This window comes from Emiliania huxleyi (assembly GCF_000372725.1).
Source record: "Emiliania huxleyi CCMP1516 chromosome Unknown EMIHUscaffold_200, whole genome shotgun sequence".
Classification (NCBI taxonomy): Eukaryota; Haptophyta; order Isochrysidales; family Noelaerhabdaceae; genus Emiliania; species Emiliania huxleyi.
The window spans coordinates 215,698-229,102 of NW_005200599.1; the positions used below are offsets into that span (position 1 = coordinate 215,698).

The window sequence follows — 13,405 nt, forward strand, 5'->3', positions numbered from 1 at the left end:
CGCATCCAATGGGCTTTTGTGGGTGGGGGGTGGGGGGGGGGGCTCTTGGCGTCGGTCGCTGCGCACGCTTATTGCCATGTCTGTGAGATGATGTCGCTTGGCGGAGCCGTCTTGCCCTAGTGAGAAGAGAAGAGAGGGAGTGTCACAAAGCGTGCCCTATTGTTTGCGTCAGACTCAGAGTCAGGTACGTGTGATTAGGAGGTATTTTCTGCCGTCAATAAGAAGGTTTGATATCGGTCACACCGCGGTACACATCACCGCCGACGTCTCCCGCGTTGAGATGATGTAGAGGGGGAAGACTCACCGAAGAACGCGCGACACTGGCATCACTGCTTCAGCAAGCAGGGGCCGACGTCTGGCTCTTTGCCCCAGTGGCCGCCATGCTCTTCCTCGCGCTGCTGCTCCACGACAACTGCACCGCGTCGCCGCCCAAGACGGCGAGCCCTGAGAACGGCGTCTGTTCACATGCGATTGCCCCGAGTTTAGGCATCTCGCCGCCGCCCAACTGGGGCAAAGTGCTCTCGCCCGACCTTAGCGCGCCGCTCGTGCCACCGGCAAAGGCGTAGGCACGGTATCGAGAGAGCAATTCACCACGCAGAAACGTCGCGTTGCTTGCGCGACCCGTGTGATTATTTTACACACAGAGATAGGATATATCGCAGTGGAGGTACTCACAGACGAACTCACGTACGAGACTGACAGATCGTTGGTTGAACAGGGGTCCGACCTGAGGATAGATTACGGTAGAGGTTCGTTCGTTTCATACGAACGAGCGCCCAGACCACGCCGCACTTGAGCAAGGTTCGCTCTTCAGACGCCGCCGCGCATGAGCTGGTCGAGCGGGATGAGGTCTGCCTTCGGGTGCGGCAGCGCGTCGCCGTCGGCGTGCGGGGCGACGCCGACCCATCGGAAGCACATCGTGCCCTGCTGGTGGCCGACGGTGCTGATGAAGTTGCCACGGAAGGTGCCGTCGGCGTTCGGGTCGGCGTGCGAGACGAGCAGCGTGTACCTGCGGCACGCGTGCAGGACGTGTCATGGACGTGCCCTTCCCTTCCCCTGCAAGACGAGCCGCGCGTGTACAGCGACGGGTCGGACGCGTCGGGCCGCGCGAGCGTCGAGTTGGTGTGCACGGGGTGGTGGCGGTAGTCGAGGCTCTCCATCCAGTGGTTATTGAGCTGGAAATTCCAGCAGCGGCACGCCGGCGGACGCGCGGTGACGCGCAGCACGAAGCCGGGCGGCAGTCGCCAGTACGAGTGGTAGTACCGGATGTTCGGGTCGCCGCCCGCCTTGTCGCACAATGAGTAGCAGTCAGCAGCATCGACTCATGAACAGCGCCGGGCATGTGGGGAGTCACCCTGCCTCGTTCGACCTCTGCTGGTCGAAGAGGGGAAGCTGGTTCGTGTGCTGCTGGAAGCCGGCCGCCCACTTGGCAAACATCGCCGACGCGCCGGCGACGAGCACCGCAGTCGCCTGCAGGCCCTCGTCCAGCTTGGCCGCGCTGAGCGGCGTCGGTCCGCCGCCGCCGCCGCCACGCGATGACGGCTCGCCCGCGCCGTGGCGCCGCGCAATCGAGAGCCGGGCGGGCTGCTCCGACGCTCGGATCCCAAACGTCTGCCGCACGATGAACATCGCCTCTCGAGGCTCCGGCACGAGCTGCAGCCTACGCGATCACGAGTCTGTGGTCACGACTGACCATCGCCGCTCGAGGCTGTGGCAGGAGCTGCGGCCAGTTGGGAGCGTCGGCGGGGCGCGTCGCCGAGAGGAGGATGGTGAAGCCGCGCTCGCCGCCGCTGGGGCCGCCCGCCGCGGCATCGTCGTAGACGAGCTGCTCCGCCTCGAGGTAGTCCACCGTGCGCAAGCCGCCCTTTCCGCCGTATTGGCCGGACTGCGTGCCGAAGCCCAGGTAGCCGACCGTGCCACGCGTGCCGGTCACGACGTACTCGAGCGAGCCGTCGAGCGTCGCGTTCTCGTAGAGGTTGTCCGGGTTGTCGGAGCCGATGCAGATGCGCGCCGCGCGGCTGCCGTTCGCGATCGCGCACAGCTGCGGCGCGCCCTCCGGGTCGGCGCACTCGATAAAGTTTTCGAGGCCGGCGCGGAGAAGTCGGGAGAGGTAGCGGTAGCCCTCAGCCTGATTGAGCGGATCCTGCGGCGCGCCCGGCGCCACGAGCGTCGCGCCGGCGGCCTTGAGTGTGTCGCAAAACTCGTCCCAAGCTTGGCCGCTGGCGACCCGCTGCTCGGCAAGTGTGGAGGTGCCACCGCCGCGGGCGAGCAGCCGCCGGACCCACAAGACCCAGAGCGCGAGCGCGCGGTAGACGGAGAGCGCGGTCCGCATGAGCGAGCGCACAAGCGGAGAGAGAGCAGGCGCCATTTTGCGTCGGACGGCGGCGGTGGCAGCGGTCGACGCCTCAGTGGGTGGGGTGGGGTGGGCGCCGGAGTGGGAGTGGTGTGACTGCTCCTGTGGTGGGGGCCGCGACGGCTTCTGAGGAATGCGCGAATCGTGCTCGCGACAACAGAGGGCGCATCCACAGGCGTTCTTCACAGCCTTGTTATTGAGAAGAAAATACCTCTCGAGGTTCTCGAGGTGGATATCCTTTGGCCGCGTTGGGTAGCGAGGATTGGTGTAACCCGAGCCACGGAGGCGTGTTTTCTGACGGCCGACCGTCAGTGCACGGAGTTGCCCCTTCTCCGACTGCCCCGGCTAGTTCACGAGTTTCGCGGGAGTGACCCCATGCGTCAAACCCGAGACCTAGCGCGGGTGGGTTGGAGGGGCCTCGGAAAGGCGCGCAAGCACGCCCTACGTCTTCCCCTCCTCCCCATCGGGCCGCATGAGCGGCCACGCCTCGCAGATTCGTTTCCGCGCCTGGGTCAGGCGCGCGGGGCATCCCCCGGGTCGCTCGACCAGCGATCCGAAGAGTGGCCGCTATGCGAAGGAAAGAGTGGGGCCCTCGACGCCTCAGTCCGGCCCTCCGAGGGGGGAAGGGAATTGCGGGGTCCCCTCGGGCGCCTCAGTTCGGCCCTCCCGAGGGGGGGAGGGGAGCAAGGGGGTGGGGGGATTGGGGCGGTGGGGAGGGGTCTCGGATTTCATGTGGCTAAGACTTGCCTTTCGGGGAGGGGCCTCGGGACGGCGAGCGCAGTGGCGCCCGCTCGACTTCTTCCCCTCCTCCCTCGAGGCAGCGAGTAGGCAGCGAGAGGAGGTCTCGAGCGCCTATATGAAGGTATGTGAGATGGTGATGGGAATGGGTGGTCGGGCGGGCGGGCGGGGCGGGGGGGCGGGCGGGCGGGCGGGCGGGCGGGCGGGGGGGCAAGCGGGGAGAGGCGGGCGGGCGGGGCGGAAATATACCTCCTATGGCGCTGTGCGCTGGCCTGTGAGAGGTTGAGGTGCGAGCCCTGGAGGCCCTGGGGATGGGGGGTGACTACCCGCGGGCTTAGAAGGCCCGCGCGCAGGGGGTTGGGGCATTGAGACCGGTCATGAATGAGTGCGCGACACGCATGTTGCGAGCAGCAGCGTTGTTCAAGGAAAACAAAATACGCGAAACCCCCACCCCCCCAATTCTCCGACGTAGCCAGCCCTCTTGTGGCTTCGACGCACACGCTACTTCAGCCACAGAGTCCTGCGTCTGAACCACACGTGTCCCTCCATTCACACTCTCCCAGTCCTTCCTGGTCTAGTGCCCGTCTTCTCCGCCCGTCGTGCTGAGTTGGTCGCACCTTCGTGCTTTCTTCGTCCTTCAGACGTTTCACCTAGAGCAAGCAGGGCGGAACGCCCCTTGGTCCACCCGCCACCCGGGTGGGGCTTGCACGTGGCAGCGACTCGACTGGTCGCGTCAGCCCCTTCGTGAAGCCCGACACGCTATCCACTGCTCAGGCCATGCCTGACACGCCCACCAAAGCCTTGGAGTATTCCGAAATTCGGGATCTCCTACATGGCGCTAAACAAGAAGCTGATGCAATGGTGACGGAATGCAGTTTCGACCGTGCCGCCGCCCTCGACGGGCTTGCGGCGAACCTAGCCACTCTTCTCGAGTGGAGCCGACTGCATCACAACGACGGCATCGGTTTCTTCCTCATTACAAATGGCGCTGTCTACATAGACAACATTGCGCCCACTGTTTGCTGCACCCAACACGATGCGGTGCGCTGCGCGCGCTACGAGCTGAAGCTGCTCAAGACGCGTGACTTTGCCGACTTGCTCGAGTTCGTCGCCGATGACAGTCAGTCACCCACCGCCGATGATTTTGCGCAGGTCGGAACTGTCCACAAGACGGTCTCTGAGAGACAGGCTGCGGTTGTGGCCGAGATCGTCGTCTCCCAACGCGTCATCAAGCGGATCGACAACCTTGTCACCGAGGCGCTTCTCAAGGCCTTCTTTTCCGACGACGCACTGCGGGCCATCTACCGCGAGAAGGCCGACAAGATCAGTGGCGCTGGTGGCACTTCCGTTGCCCTTTTGGCTGCAATCCGCTCCGACATTGCTGGAGTTCGGCCGAAGCTCCAGAAGATCGTCCTCGAGACTGTCGGCGTCAAGCCTTTTCTAGCTGCTGGTTTTGGCACTCAGAGTGGACGGATCCACTCCGACTTTCGGCGGCGTTACCTCCGCCTCACCCGGGCCAACGATTGGCTCGAGGACGAGCGGCTCAATTCCACACAGCTTACTGCGCTCCTCCGCAAGTTCCTCTCCGAGCTGACCAGTGCGTCTTTCCGATCCGACGTCGACGCCGCGCTGAACGCCATCGTCTGCGCGATGCGCAGCGCCGTCATCACGGACATGGATGAGGCCGCGGTTCTTGAGGGGGTCGGCAACGCCAATGAGGATGCCGACACCGCTGATTCCGAGTGCCGGTCCCTGCTCAGCGCCATCGTTGAGGTCTGCCGCCGGTACGATCGGGACGGCATCACGCTTTGCGCTAATGCCCGGGGCGCTGGCCCCGTCGCGCGCGCCGCCGCCGCCGCTAGCACTGGCCGTGGGGCCGACAAGGCCGGCGACGATGACGAGGACCCCCGAGTTGCCAGGATTGTCGAGCTGCTTACCGCTTCCTTCGCTTCTGCCCAACAACGGCGGACGCCGCGGGAGACTGCGGGCGCCGACACCACCGGCGGTGCTCCCCCTGCCCGACGCCCCGCGACGCGCGACTGCTCCATCTGCCTACTCAAGGGTAAGGGCACCTTCCAGCACTATTACGACGAGTGCCCTGAGCTCAAGGGGCTTACCCCGGAGGCCATCACTGCTCTCAAAAAGGAGGCTCGCGCCGCGGGGCACGACTCCTGGTGGACTGAGAGGGAGGCCAAAAAGGAGGCGAGGAAGGCTGCCGACATTGCCGACTTCTTCACGAAGCCGCTCAAACCCCAACGCTTCTTCGAGCTGCGGGACAAGATCATGAATGTCAAGGAGCCTTCCTCCCAGTCGGATGGGAAGTGAATCTCCGTCACCGATCCGTCACCGAGACGGAGCGCGGGCGCCGGCCGCGAGCGCGAACAGTGCCGCCCCGCCCCCACCCGCGAGAGCCATAGACTCTCCAGTGCATGTCATCCAGTCCATGCCCCGTCGAGAGGGACACTCTCCTCTCTATCCATGTGAGTGACTCGACTACGTCGAGGGGGGGGACGTCTGAACCACACGTGTCCCTCCATTCACACTCTCCCAGTCCTTCCTGGTCTAGTGCCCGTCTTCTCCGCCCGTCGTGCTGAGTTGGTCGCACCTTCGTGCTTTCTTCGTCCTTCAGACGTTTCACCTAGAGCAAGCAGGGCGGAACGCCCCTTGGTCCACCCGCCACCCGGGTGGGGCTTGCACGTCCTGGACATGTCTATCAGAACTTCCTTGGGGGTGGGGAGTCGCTAAACATATTCCCCGGGGCGGTCGCCGTCCCCGCTGCCGCCCCCGGGGCGGTCGCCGCTGCCGCCCCCACAGGGCGATTTCAGCAAGTTTCATTATGAGTCGCCAGTTCGAACTATGAGTTGTCGATTCGACTCTCGGGGCCGCAGCCGTTGCTGCCCCCGCCCCCCCCTCGGGTTCGTCAAGCGCCCGCCGTTTAAGTTTCGGGCGCTCATGCCTAAGTGAGGGTGTGAACGGGACTACGCCCCTCCCTGAGAACGAGCAGGGAAGTGCTAGAATCATCTAGGAGGGAGGCCCCCCCCCGTTTGACCCGCGGATACTCCCTCTCGCGCCGGTTCGGCACGCGGGAGATTGCGCTTCGCAACACAGCCCGGCCGCGAACAGCCGGGTGCAGACACGGCGCAGACAGGCAAGGCGGTGCCGCCCCGCCGTCGTAGCCATGCCAGTCCTCCTGCTCCTCCTGCCCATCGCGCTGAGACCGACAGCACCTGGGAACCGAGCAGGCTTCGTGCAGATGGTGCAGCCAACTACACGGCCCGGTGATGGTGGCGCCGCGCGACCTCCGGCTGTGGCAGCGCCGGCTGGCTTTGTCGCGCCCAAGCCAAAGCCGCTCTCGATGACCCGTCCCAAGGAGCAGCTGCCGTCGCTGATCACCGGTGGACTTGCTCTCGCCGTCCGGCTGGCAACAGGCGTGTTCACACTCGGCTGGACGCCCAGACTGCTCACCGGCGACGACGCTGCGGCGGTCGGAGTTGAGTCTGGCACATACGGCTTTCGCGTCGGCCCGGTCGCCTTTCGCGATACTTCGCCGCTACTAGCGGAAGCGGTGCGGCCGGAGGAGCCGCTGGTGCTGTACGAGTACGAGGGTTCGCCCTTTTGTCGGAAGGCGCGTGGGGCGGCCCTGCTGCACCTGCCGCCAACTCACTGACGGCTTAGAGTGGTACGGATAGGTGCGCGAGGCGGCGCTGCTGCTCGACCTGCCGCTCGCCCTCCGCCCTTGCCCCGGCGCGAGGGCGGGCTTCGCATCGGAGCTGCAGGACATGACTGGCCGGCGGACCGTCGCCCGTGCCCGACCTCCTTCTTGACCGGCAGACGATCATGAGTAGGAGCGGACCGGCCGGATGACCGTCCCGTTCCTGGTGGACCCAAACACGGGCACCGAGATGTTCGAGAGCGACGACATCGTCGAGTACATGCTCTCGACCTACGGACCGCCCAGAGCCGCGTACGACCCAAAGGCTCTCTGGCCGCTGCGGGGAGGCTTCCAGGTGGCCACCGCCACGCTGGCCACGCTGCTGCGAGGCCTCGCCGGCTCGCAGCGGCAGCCGAACGCGCGGCCAGACAACGAGGCGATGCAGCCGCTGCAGCTGTGGGGCTACGAGCCGTCGCCGTTCGTCCGCCCGGTGCGGGAGAAGCTCTGCGCGCTCTGCTTGCCGCACACTCTGGTGCCCACGGCGCGCGGCTCCGCCAACCGGGACGCGCTCGTGCGCAAGACGGGCGTCCAGTTCCAGGTGCCGTACCTGGTCGACCCAAACACGGGCGTGGAGCTCTTCGAGAGCCCCGAGATCGTCGAGTACCTCGAGGCGGTCTACACCGTCCCGTCGCGCTGAGGCGACGGCTGGGACGTGCTGGGCGAGGTGGGGCGACGGACTGATGGTGTCCGACTCACTCCGCGAGGACGTGTGACGTGAACATGACTCATGTGTGCACCGCACCCTTTTCGAACCATCCTCGTGTGGTCAAGAAACGGAGAGACATGTAGCATGCAGGTTGCAGTCTGTATATAGAGAGAGAGCATCTGCACCATACAGACCCTCTCTGCACACACAGTGCACTCTTGGGTGGGATTATGTACTCCGCACCTGCATTGTGCATTCTGTACGACTCTTTTTTTGGCCTCTCCTACCTATATTGGGCGAGTTTTTGCATTCTGCACCTGCATCATGCATATTGGTACTCTGTCCGCTCTCTCCTGGCTGTGGGTGAGTTTTTGCATTCCGCATCCTGCATCCTGCACGTCTCTCACAGGAGCTGTAGATCTAGCTTTTGGGCCCGCTTCTGCATTCTGCATTCTGCATCTGCATCCTGCATCGGGTGCAGTTCACAGCTTTGGGGCCGATTCTGCATTCTGCATTCTGCATCTGCATCCTGCATCGGGTGCAGTGCACAGCTTTGGGGCCGATTCTGCATTCTGCATTCTGCATCTGCATCCTGTGAGGGGAGGAAACGGGAACATATGTGCGATTCATAATAGTACAACACATATAAGTCCGTTCCGGACACCAGGGTTTAATCTGCGCTCCTTTTTTGCATGGACAAGTCTACGGCTATGAAAGTTCGCCAGAGCTCACACGCTGTTCCCTAGGCCCTGCCGGGGGCTGCTATGTGCGACCGCCGGGCCGCGTCGCGCCGTTGGCGCTCCTCAGGAGGTGATAGCGCGGAATGCAGAATCGGCCATCGAATCGGCCCCAAACAAAGCTGTGCACTGCACCCCATGCAGGATGCAGATGCAGAATGCAGAATCGGGCCCAAAGCCAGATGCCTTGCACCCGATGCAGGATGCAGGATGCGGATGCAGGATGCAAAATCCGGGCTCAAAGCTGTGAGCTGCACCCAACGGACAAACTCTTTGGGTCTGATTTTGCATCCTGCATCCTGCATTCTGCATGCTGCACATACAGAGTAATCATTTTGGGCTGGGTTCTGCATTCTGCATTATGCATCTGCATTCTGCATTTTCAGAGAAATACAGAATGTAGAATCAGTCCGTCTATGCAGAGGCTAATCCATGCAGACTGCAACCTGCATGCTACAAGAGTGGAAACGGATGTGCGTCTCGGACCGTGTCCGACACACAACACAGTCACACTCCGTTTGTTCGTAATACTTTTCGTGTATGACGTATGCCTGGGAAGTGGGATCGCGGTCGGCGCGACCACACACCTCGGTCCCGTCGGTCCTCGGACCTAGCAGCTAGCTGGGCCTTTCTTGTGTTCTACGGCGTGCCCGGTTTTCTTGCTAGGTATTTTTTTGCTAGAGTATACACAAGAGACTTGCGCCATGCTTCTGACAGCCTGCCATGACTCTCATAAAGCCGTATTACAATTTAATATATTCTGCTCACCCCCGGACGCTGCAGCCCCGAGGCGAGTCCTCACACTGGACACTGGACAACGTTTTGGAATCGGCCTGCAGCCTTAACGCTTAAGCGATCGCCTGAGCGCCATGCCTCGAGCCACGCTGGCCCTCCCTCCCCTCGCAGACCGAACCCGCGTTGCCTCCAACGTCGCCCCCAACGATGGCCACCTTTCGCCATGCCGGGCCAAAGGCGTGGATCCAGAGACAGCAGTAGGCAAGCGAGGAGAGCGGCAGGAAGAGGGCGCAGAAGTCGCAGCCAAAGGCGGCGCCGATGCCGTAGAAGAGGCAGACGAAGGGACAAAGGGTGAGCAGTGGCAGGTCCGAGGCGTGGGCGTGGGCAGGCGCCTGCGGCGCGAGAGCGGAGGGGCTAGGGTGGGCCGAGGCGGGAGGTTGCGCCTCGGTCCGCATGCGAGTCCTGATCATCGTCGCCGCCGCACCAGCGAGTCTCGAAGCGGACATTTCTGTACGGCGACTTGCAGATCGCGCAACAGCTGCTGTGGCTCTTCACTTGAGCGATGAGGCGCCGCTGGCACGATGCGTGCAGGTGGAGGTCCCGGCAGTCGCAGAGATCGGTGAGGAGCGGCTCGGTGCTTGAATCGCCGGCGCAGACGAAGCACTGCGCCATGGGCGGCGGCGGATATTCCAACCTCTCCGTGGGTGCCAAGCGAGGGCCTAGGCGGTGCCTGCGCGTTTATTTTTTTGAGAGCGCCTTCGTTGTTAATAATACAAACCCAATGGTTTTTTTCGAAGAGCAAGACGTTCAAAGCACTGGGCTGAACGATGTGTATCCATAGCCGCGAAAGAATTCTTGCTGTGCGAGTGCCATTCTGTAAAATTCCTTGGGCTCGTGTGATCGCTACTGAGTAGAATTCTTCCTTAGATCATCGGTCGTCCAAGAATTCTTCCTGTGCTAGTACCATTCTTATAAAATTCTTGGGGTCCTTCTGATTCTCGAGGTTCTCGAGGTGGATATCCTTTGTTTGGCCGCGTTGGGTAGCGAGGATTGGTGTGACGCGATCCACGCAGGCGTGTTTTCTGGCGGCCGACCGTCAGTGCACGGAGTTGCCCCTTCTCCGACTGCCCCGGCTAGTTCACGAGTTTCGCGGGAGTGACCCCATGCTTCTGATTCACACGTGACGCAGAGTTCTTCCTTAGGTGATCGATTGGCCGCTTCCTCCTCCTGTACGTAAGAGCCACATACATTGAAAATTCACTCGCGTTAGAATTCTTCCTTAGATCGACCGATCGTCCAAGCCCGAGCCGCCGCGACGCCGCTGGCGGCATCAGAGGCCTGTTTTTGGCTCCGTCGCAGCGGCTGAATGCCCAAGGGCACCGGTAGTCCCGTCGATGGCCAGAGAATCCCTGGCATCTCGCTCGAATCCATCGCCAGGCAGAAGACTCTGGCGCCGGCGCCACGGCTGTCGCCGACATCAGAGCCGCCCGGCAGCGGCAGCCGACCGCGTAGAGCGCCGACGATTGTCGGAGACTCGCTCACCCGCGCCAGCTCTACCGCATCGCTCTCTCCGCGCACCGCGCCGATCCTCGGCGATGCGCTGATCGACGCCGCCGAGGCTGATGCCGACGACCAGAATGCCGATGCGCAAAACACATTCCAGCTCGGGAGCGGCGCGGGTGGGGAGATCGAGGAGCTCGCCGAGTCGCTGCAGGAGAAACTGGAGGAGCACTCTCGCGCACGCAAACGCTGGGCCTCCCTCTCCTTCCTCGAGCCGTCGCTCGAAGCTGACTTTCGGGAGCTCACGTTTCGAGGCGTCCCGTCTAGCAGAGAGGCGGCAAGAGGCGGCAGAGAGGCGGCAGAGAGGCGGCAGAGAGGCGGCAGATATCGAGCCGATTCAGTAGAGATAGAGATGCGTCGACCAAGAGCCCCCCCCGCGTCGTCGCTAGGCCACCTCCGCTCGTTCCGGATCGTGCTGCTCAGCCTGGCGCTCTTCTCGATCGCCCTCCTCATCTACGACCACCTCACCCTCTGCGCCGAGAAGGACGTGCACCCGCTGCAGGAGCCGTGGGGGCCGAATCGCCGCCGCGCCCTGCAAGAAGAAACAAACAGCAGCAGCGCGCTGCCGCTCGACCCCGTCTACTGCGGCAGCGGCACTGACTTCGCGCTGATCATGCGGGGCGCACAACTCGGCTTGCTGGTGCACGCCTGGGCGTGGACCGTTCTGCCGCAGAGGCTTCCTCCGTGCCTCGAGTGCCACCCGGCGACGGAGCGGATCTTGGTGCTGGTCGTGATGGTGCTGACCAGCTGGGGCTGGTGCATGTTCAACACCATCGCGCTCTACCAGCACCAGGTGGGCTGCGACAGCGGGAGATAGAACGGATGGCTACTTGATGACTAGCGAATGAGTAATGAACACCAGGTGGGGTCCGACGGCGGGCCCGAGGAGTCTAGCTTCAACTTCCTCTTCCTGATCGTCATGTACACGGTCTTCACACCCGGCATGCCCTTCGAGATCGTCGTCTTTGCGGGCTGGGGGCTGATGATCGTGATGGCGGCCACGAATGCCGCGCTCTGGGCCTGGGTGCGCCAAGACGACGGGAACGACTTTGCGAACAAGTGGGGCTACGTCCTCTTTGCCGAGAGCTTCAAGGAGCTCGTCGTCAACATCCTGGGCACCTTCACCACCTTCGAGCTCATCAGCGAGATGCGGTACAACTTTTGGCACGCCAACCTGCTCAAGGAGGCGCTGATGGTCTCGCGGCTCGTCCGGCGAGATATAGCCGAGATATAGCCGAGATGCAGCCGAGATGCAGCCGAGATGAGCCGAGATGCAGCCGAGATGCAGCCGAGATGCAGCCGCTGATTGTCACACGGCTCGTCCGGCGCAGCATGCACCGGCGGAGGGCCAGCGCGCAGCGAGCCGCGTCTTCACACCCTCCGTGCGAGCAGGCGCCGCATGCACCGGCTAATGACAAACACGCTCCCCGAGCCGATCCTCGCCGCCCTCGGCGGAGGGGACACCGCGTGCGTGCGCGTCTACCCCGGCACGACGGTGCTGCAGGCGGACATGGTGGGCTTCCCCAGGCTGGATCAGGACTCGTCCATGACGTGCCCCCGCACCCCGCCCCCGCAGGCGGACATGGTTGGCTTCACCAAGCTCTCGGCGACGCACCCGCCTCAGCGAGTCCTCGGACTGCTCTCGGACATCTTCGAGGCCTCCGACCGGCCGTGCGAGACGCGCCGGGTCGAGGGGTGACGAAGCAGCCAACTCTGACTCAACCATCCTTAGGACTTCGACCGGCTGTGCGAGACACACCGGGTCGACAAGGTCAAGACGATCGGAGACGCGTACATCGTCTGCGCGGGCGCGCTCAAGGAGCCTCGCGAGGACGACGCGGCGAGGATCGTGCGGATGGGGGTCGCGATGCAGGATGTGGTGCAGCGCAAGGCGGCGGCGGAGGAGATCGAGATTGCGGTCCGGGTCGGCGTGCACACTGGGCGCGTCACCGGCGGCATCATCGGCACCGTCCGGTTCCATCTTGACATGTGGGGCTGCATCTCGGCTAGATCTCGGACGGATCGCGGCTGTACCTCGGCTGTAGGTTCCACTTCGACATGTGGGGGACGGGGGTTAACGGGGCGGTTCGGATGGAGGAGACTGGCGAGAAGGGTCGCGTGCACATCTCGTCGAGCACGTGCGAGCTGCTCCAGACCTTCTCTGACCTTCCCGTGCGCCTCTTCACACGTGCAGCTGTGAACAGGTACGAGCTGCTCAAGACCTACGTCAACTGCACGCCCAACCTCCGGCGCGAGGACATCCCGCCCGCCGACGTCGAGGTTGGCATCCAGGGCACGTACTGGGTGAGCCCGGGCGGAGCAGACGACCGGGGCAGCTGCGACCTCAACGACGTGTCGGCGAGTGCGGGCGCGCGGGCGCTGCGTGCCCTCCTCGAAGGCGGCGGCGGCGACCAGCCCCAGCGAGGCGGCATGCGCTCGCTCCTCGCAAAGCCGCTCGCCGCGTCTGCGCGCGCGTCCGCGTCGATCCAAGGCCAGGCGTCGGGAGGGCGCGCGAGATAGCCGAGAGATAGCCGAGATGTGGCCGAGGTGCAGCGCCCGTGTGAGACCGAGGAGGCCTCGGGAGGCTGCGCGGTCCGCAGCGTCAGAGAGGCACACCTCACCGCTCTCCACGGCCTCGCTTGTCGACAGGTGCGCGACCAGCCCGGTGGGCGGTGCCGGTGGCGGCGGCTGGAGGTCCCTGTGGGGGGGGGGGCGGCCGCCAGGTCGCGTCGGGACGGTTCCTTCTTTTGGCTGGTAAAGAAAGGAACCGGCCGGGGGGTTCAAAGGGGGCTCCCTCCTTTCGGGGGCGGGGGCTGTGGGTTCCCTCGAGGGGGAGGGGTTTAAACCGGAAACAACCGCCGCTTAGAAATCCAGGAACCGCGCCTTCCCTCTAACCCAATTTTTTACCAAGCCTGGGGGGGGTC

The 13,405-nt window shown here is 63.8% G+C and overlaps 4 protein-coding genes across 4 annotated transcripts; 2 read left to right on the forward strand and 2 right to left on the reverse strand.

The window, feature by feature from the left end:
* Window positions 1-810: 810 nt before the first annotated feature.
* Window positions 811-2,332, reverse strand: EMIHUDRAFT_234108 (hypothetical protein; the record flags this gene model as incomplete). Its single annotated transcript, XM_005781534.1, has 4 exons — window positions 811-1,009; window positions 1,081-1,286; window positions 1,462-1,632; window positions 1,823-2,332. 4 exons carry the CDS (start codon window positions 2,330-2,332, stop codon window positions 811-813), a joined length of 1,086 nt encoding a protein of 361 aa, XP_005781591.1.
* Window positions 2,333-6,269: 3,937 nt separating this feature from the next.
* Window positions 6,270-7,440, forward strand: EMIHUDRAFT_234110 (hypothetical protein; the record flags this gene model as incomplete). The annotated part of the gene is made up of 2 exons (XM_005781535.1): window positions 6,270-6,677; window positions 6,937-7,440. The coding sequence occupies 2 exons, from the start codon at window positions 6,270-6,272 to the stop codon at window positions 7,438-7,440; spliced, it is 912 nt and encodes a 303-aa protein (XP_005781592.1).
* Window positions 7,441-9,034: 1,594 nt separating this feature from the next.
* On the reverse strand, window positions 9,035-9,593 carry EMIHUDRAFT_234111 (hypothetical protein; the record flags this gene model as incomplete). The annotated part of the gene is made up of 2 exons (XM_005781536.1): window positions 9,035-9,313; window positions 9,477-9,593. The coding sequence occupies 2 exons, from the start codon at window positions 9,591-9,593 to the stop codon at window positions 9,035-9,037; spliced, it is 396 nt and encodes a 131-aa protein (XP_005781593.1).
* A 694-nt stretch (window positions 9,594-10,287) lies between these two features.
* On the forward strand, window positions 10,288-13,175 carry EMIHUDRAFT_113849 (hypothetical protein; the record flags this gene model as incomplete). Its single annotated transcript, XM_005781537.1, has 7 exons — window positions 10,288-10,600; window positions 10,871-11,274; window positions 11,344-11,633; window positions 11,874-11,994; window positions 12,058-12,176; window positions 12,686-12,785; window positions 13,131-13,175. Coding segments are annotated over 7 exons (1,392 nt in total), but the record flags the coding sequence as incomplete, so codon positions are not given.
* Between the last annotated feature and the right edge of the window lie 230 nt (window positions 13,176-13,405).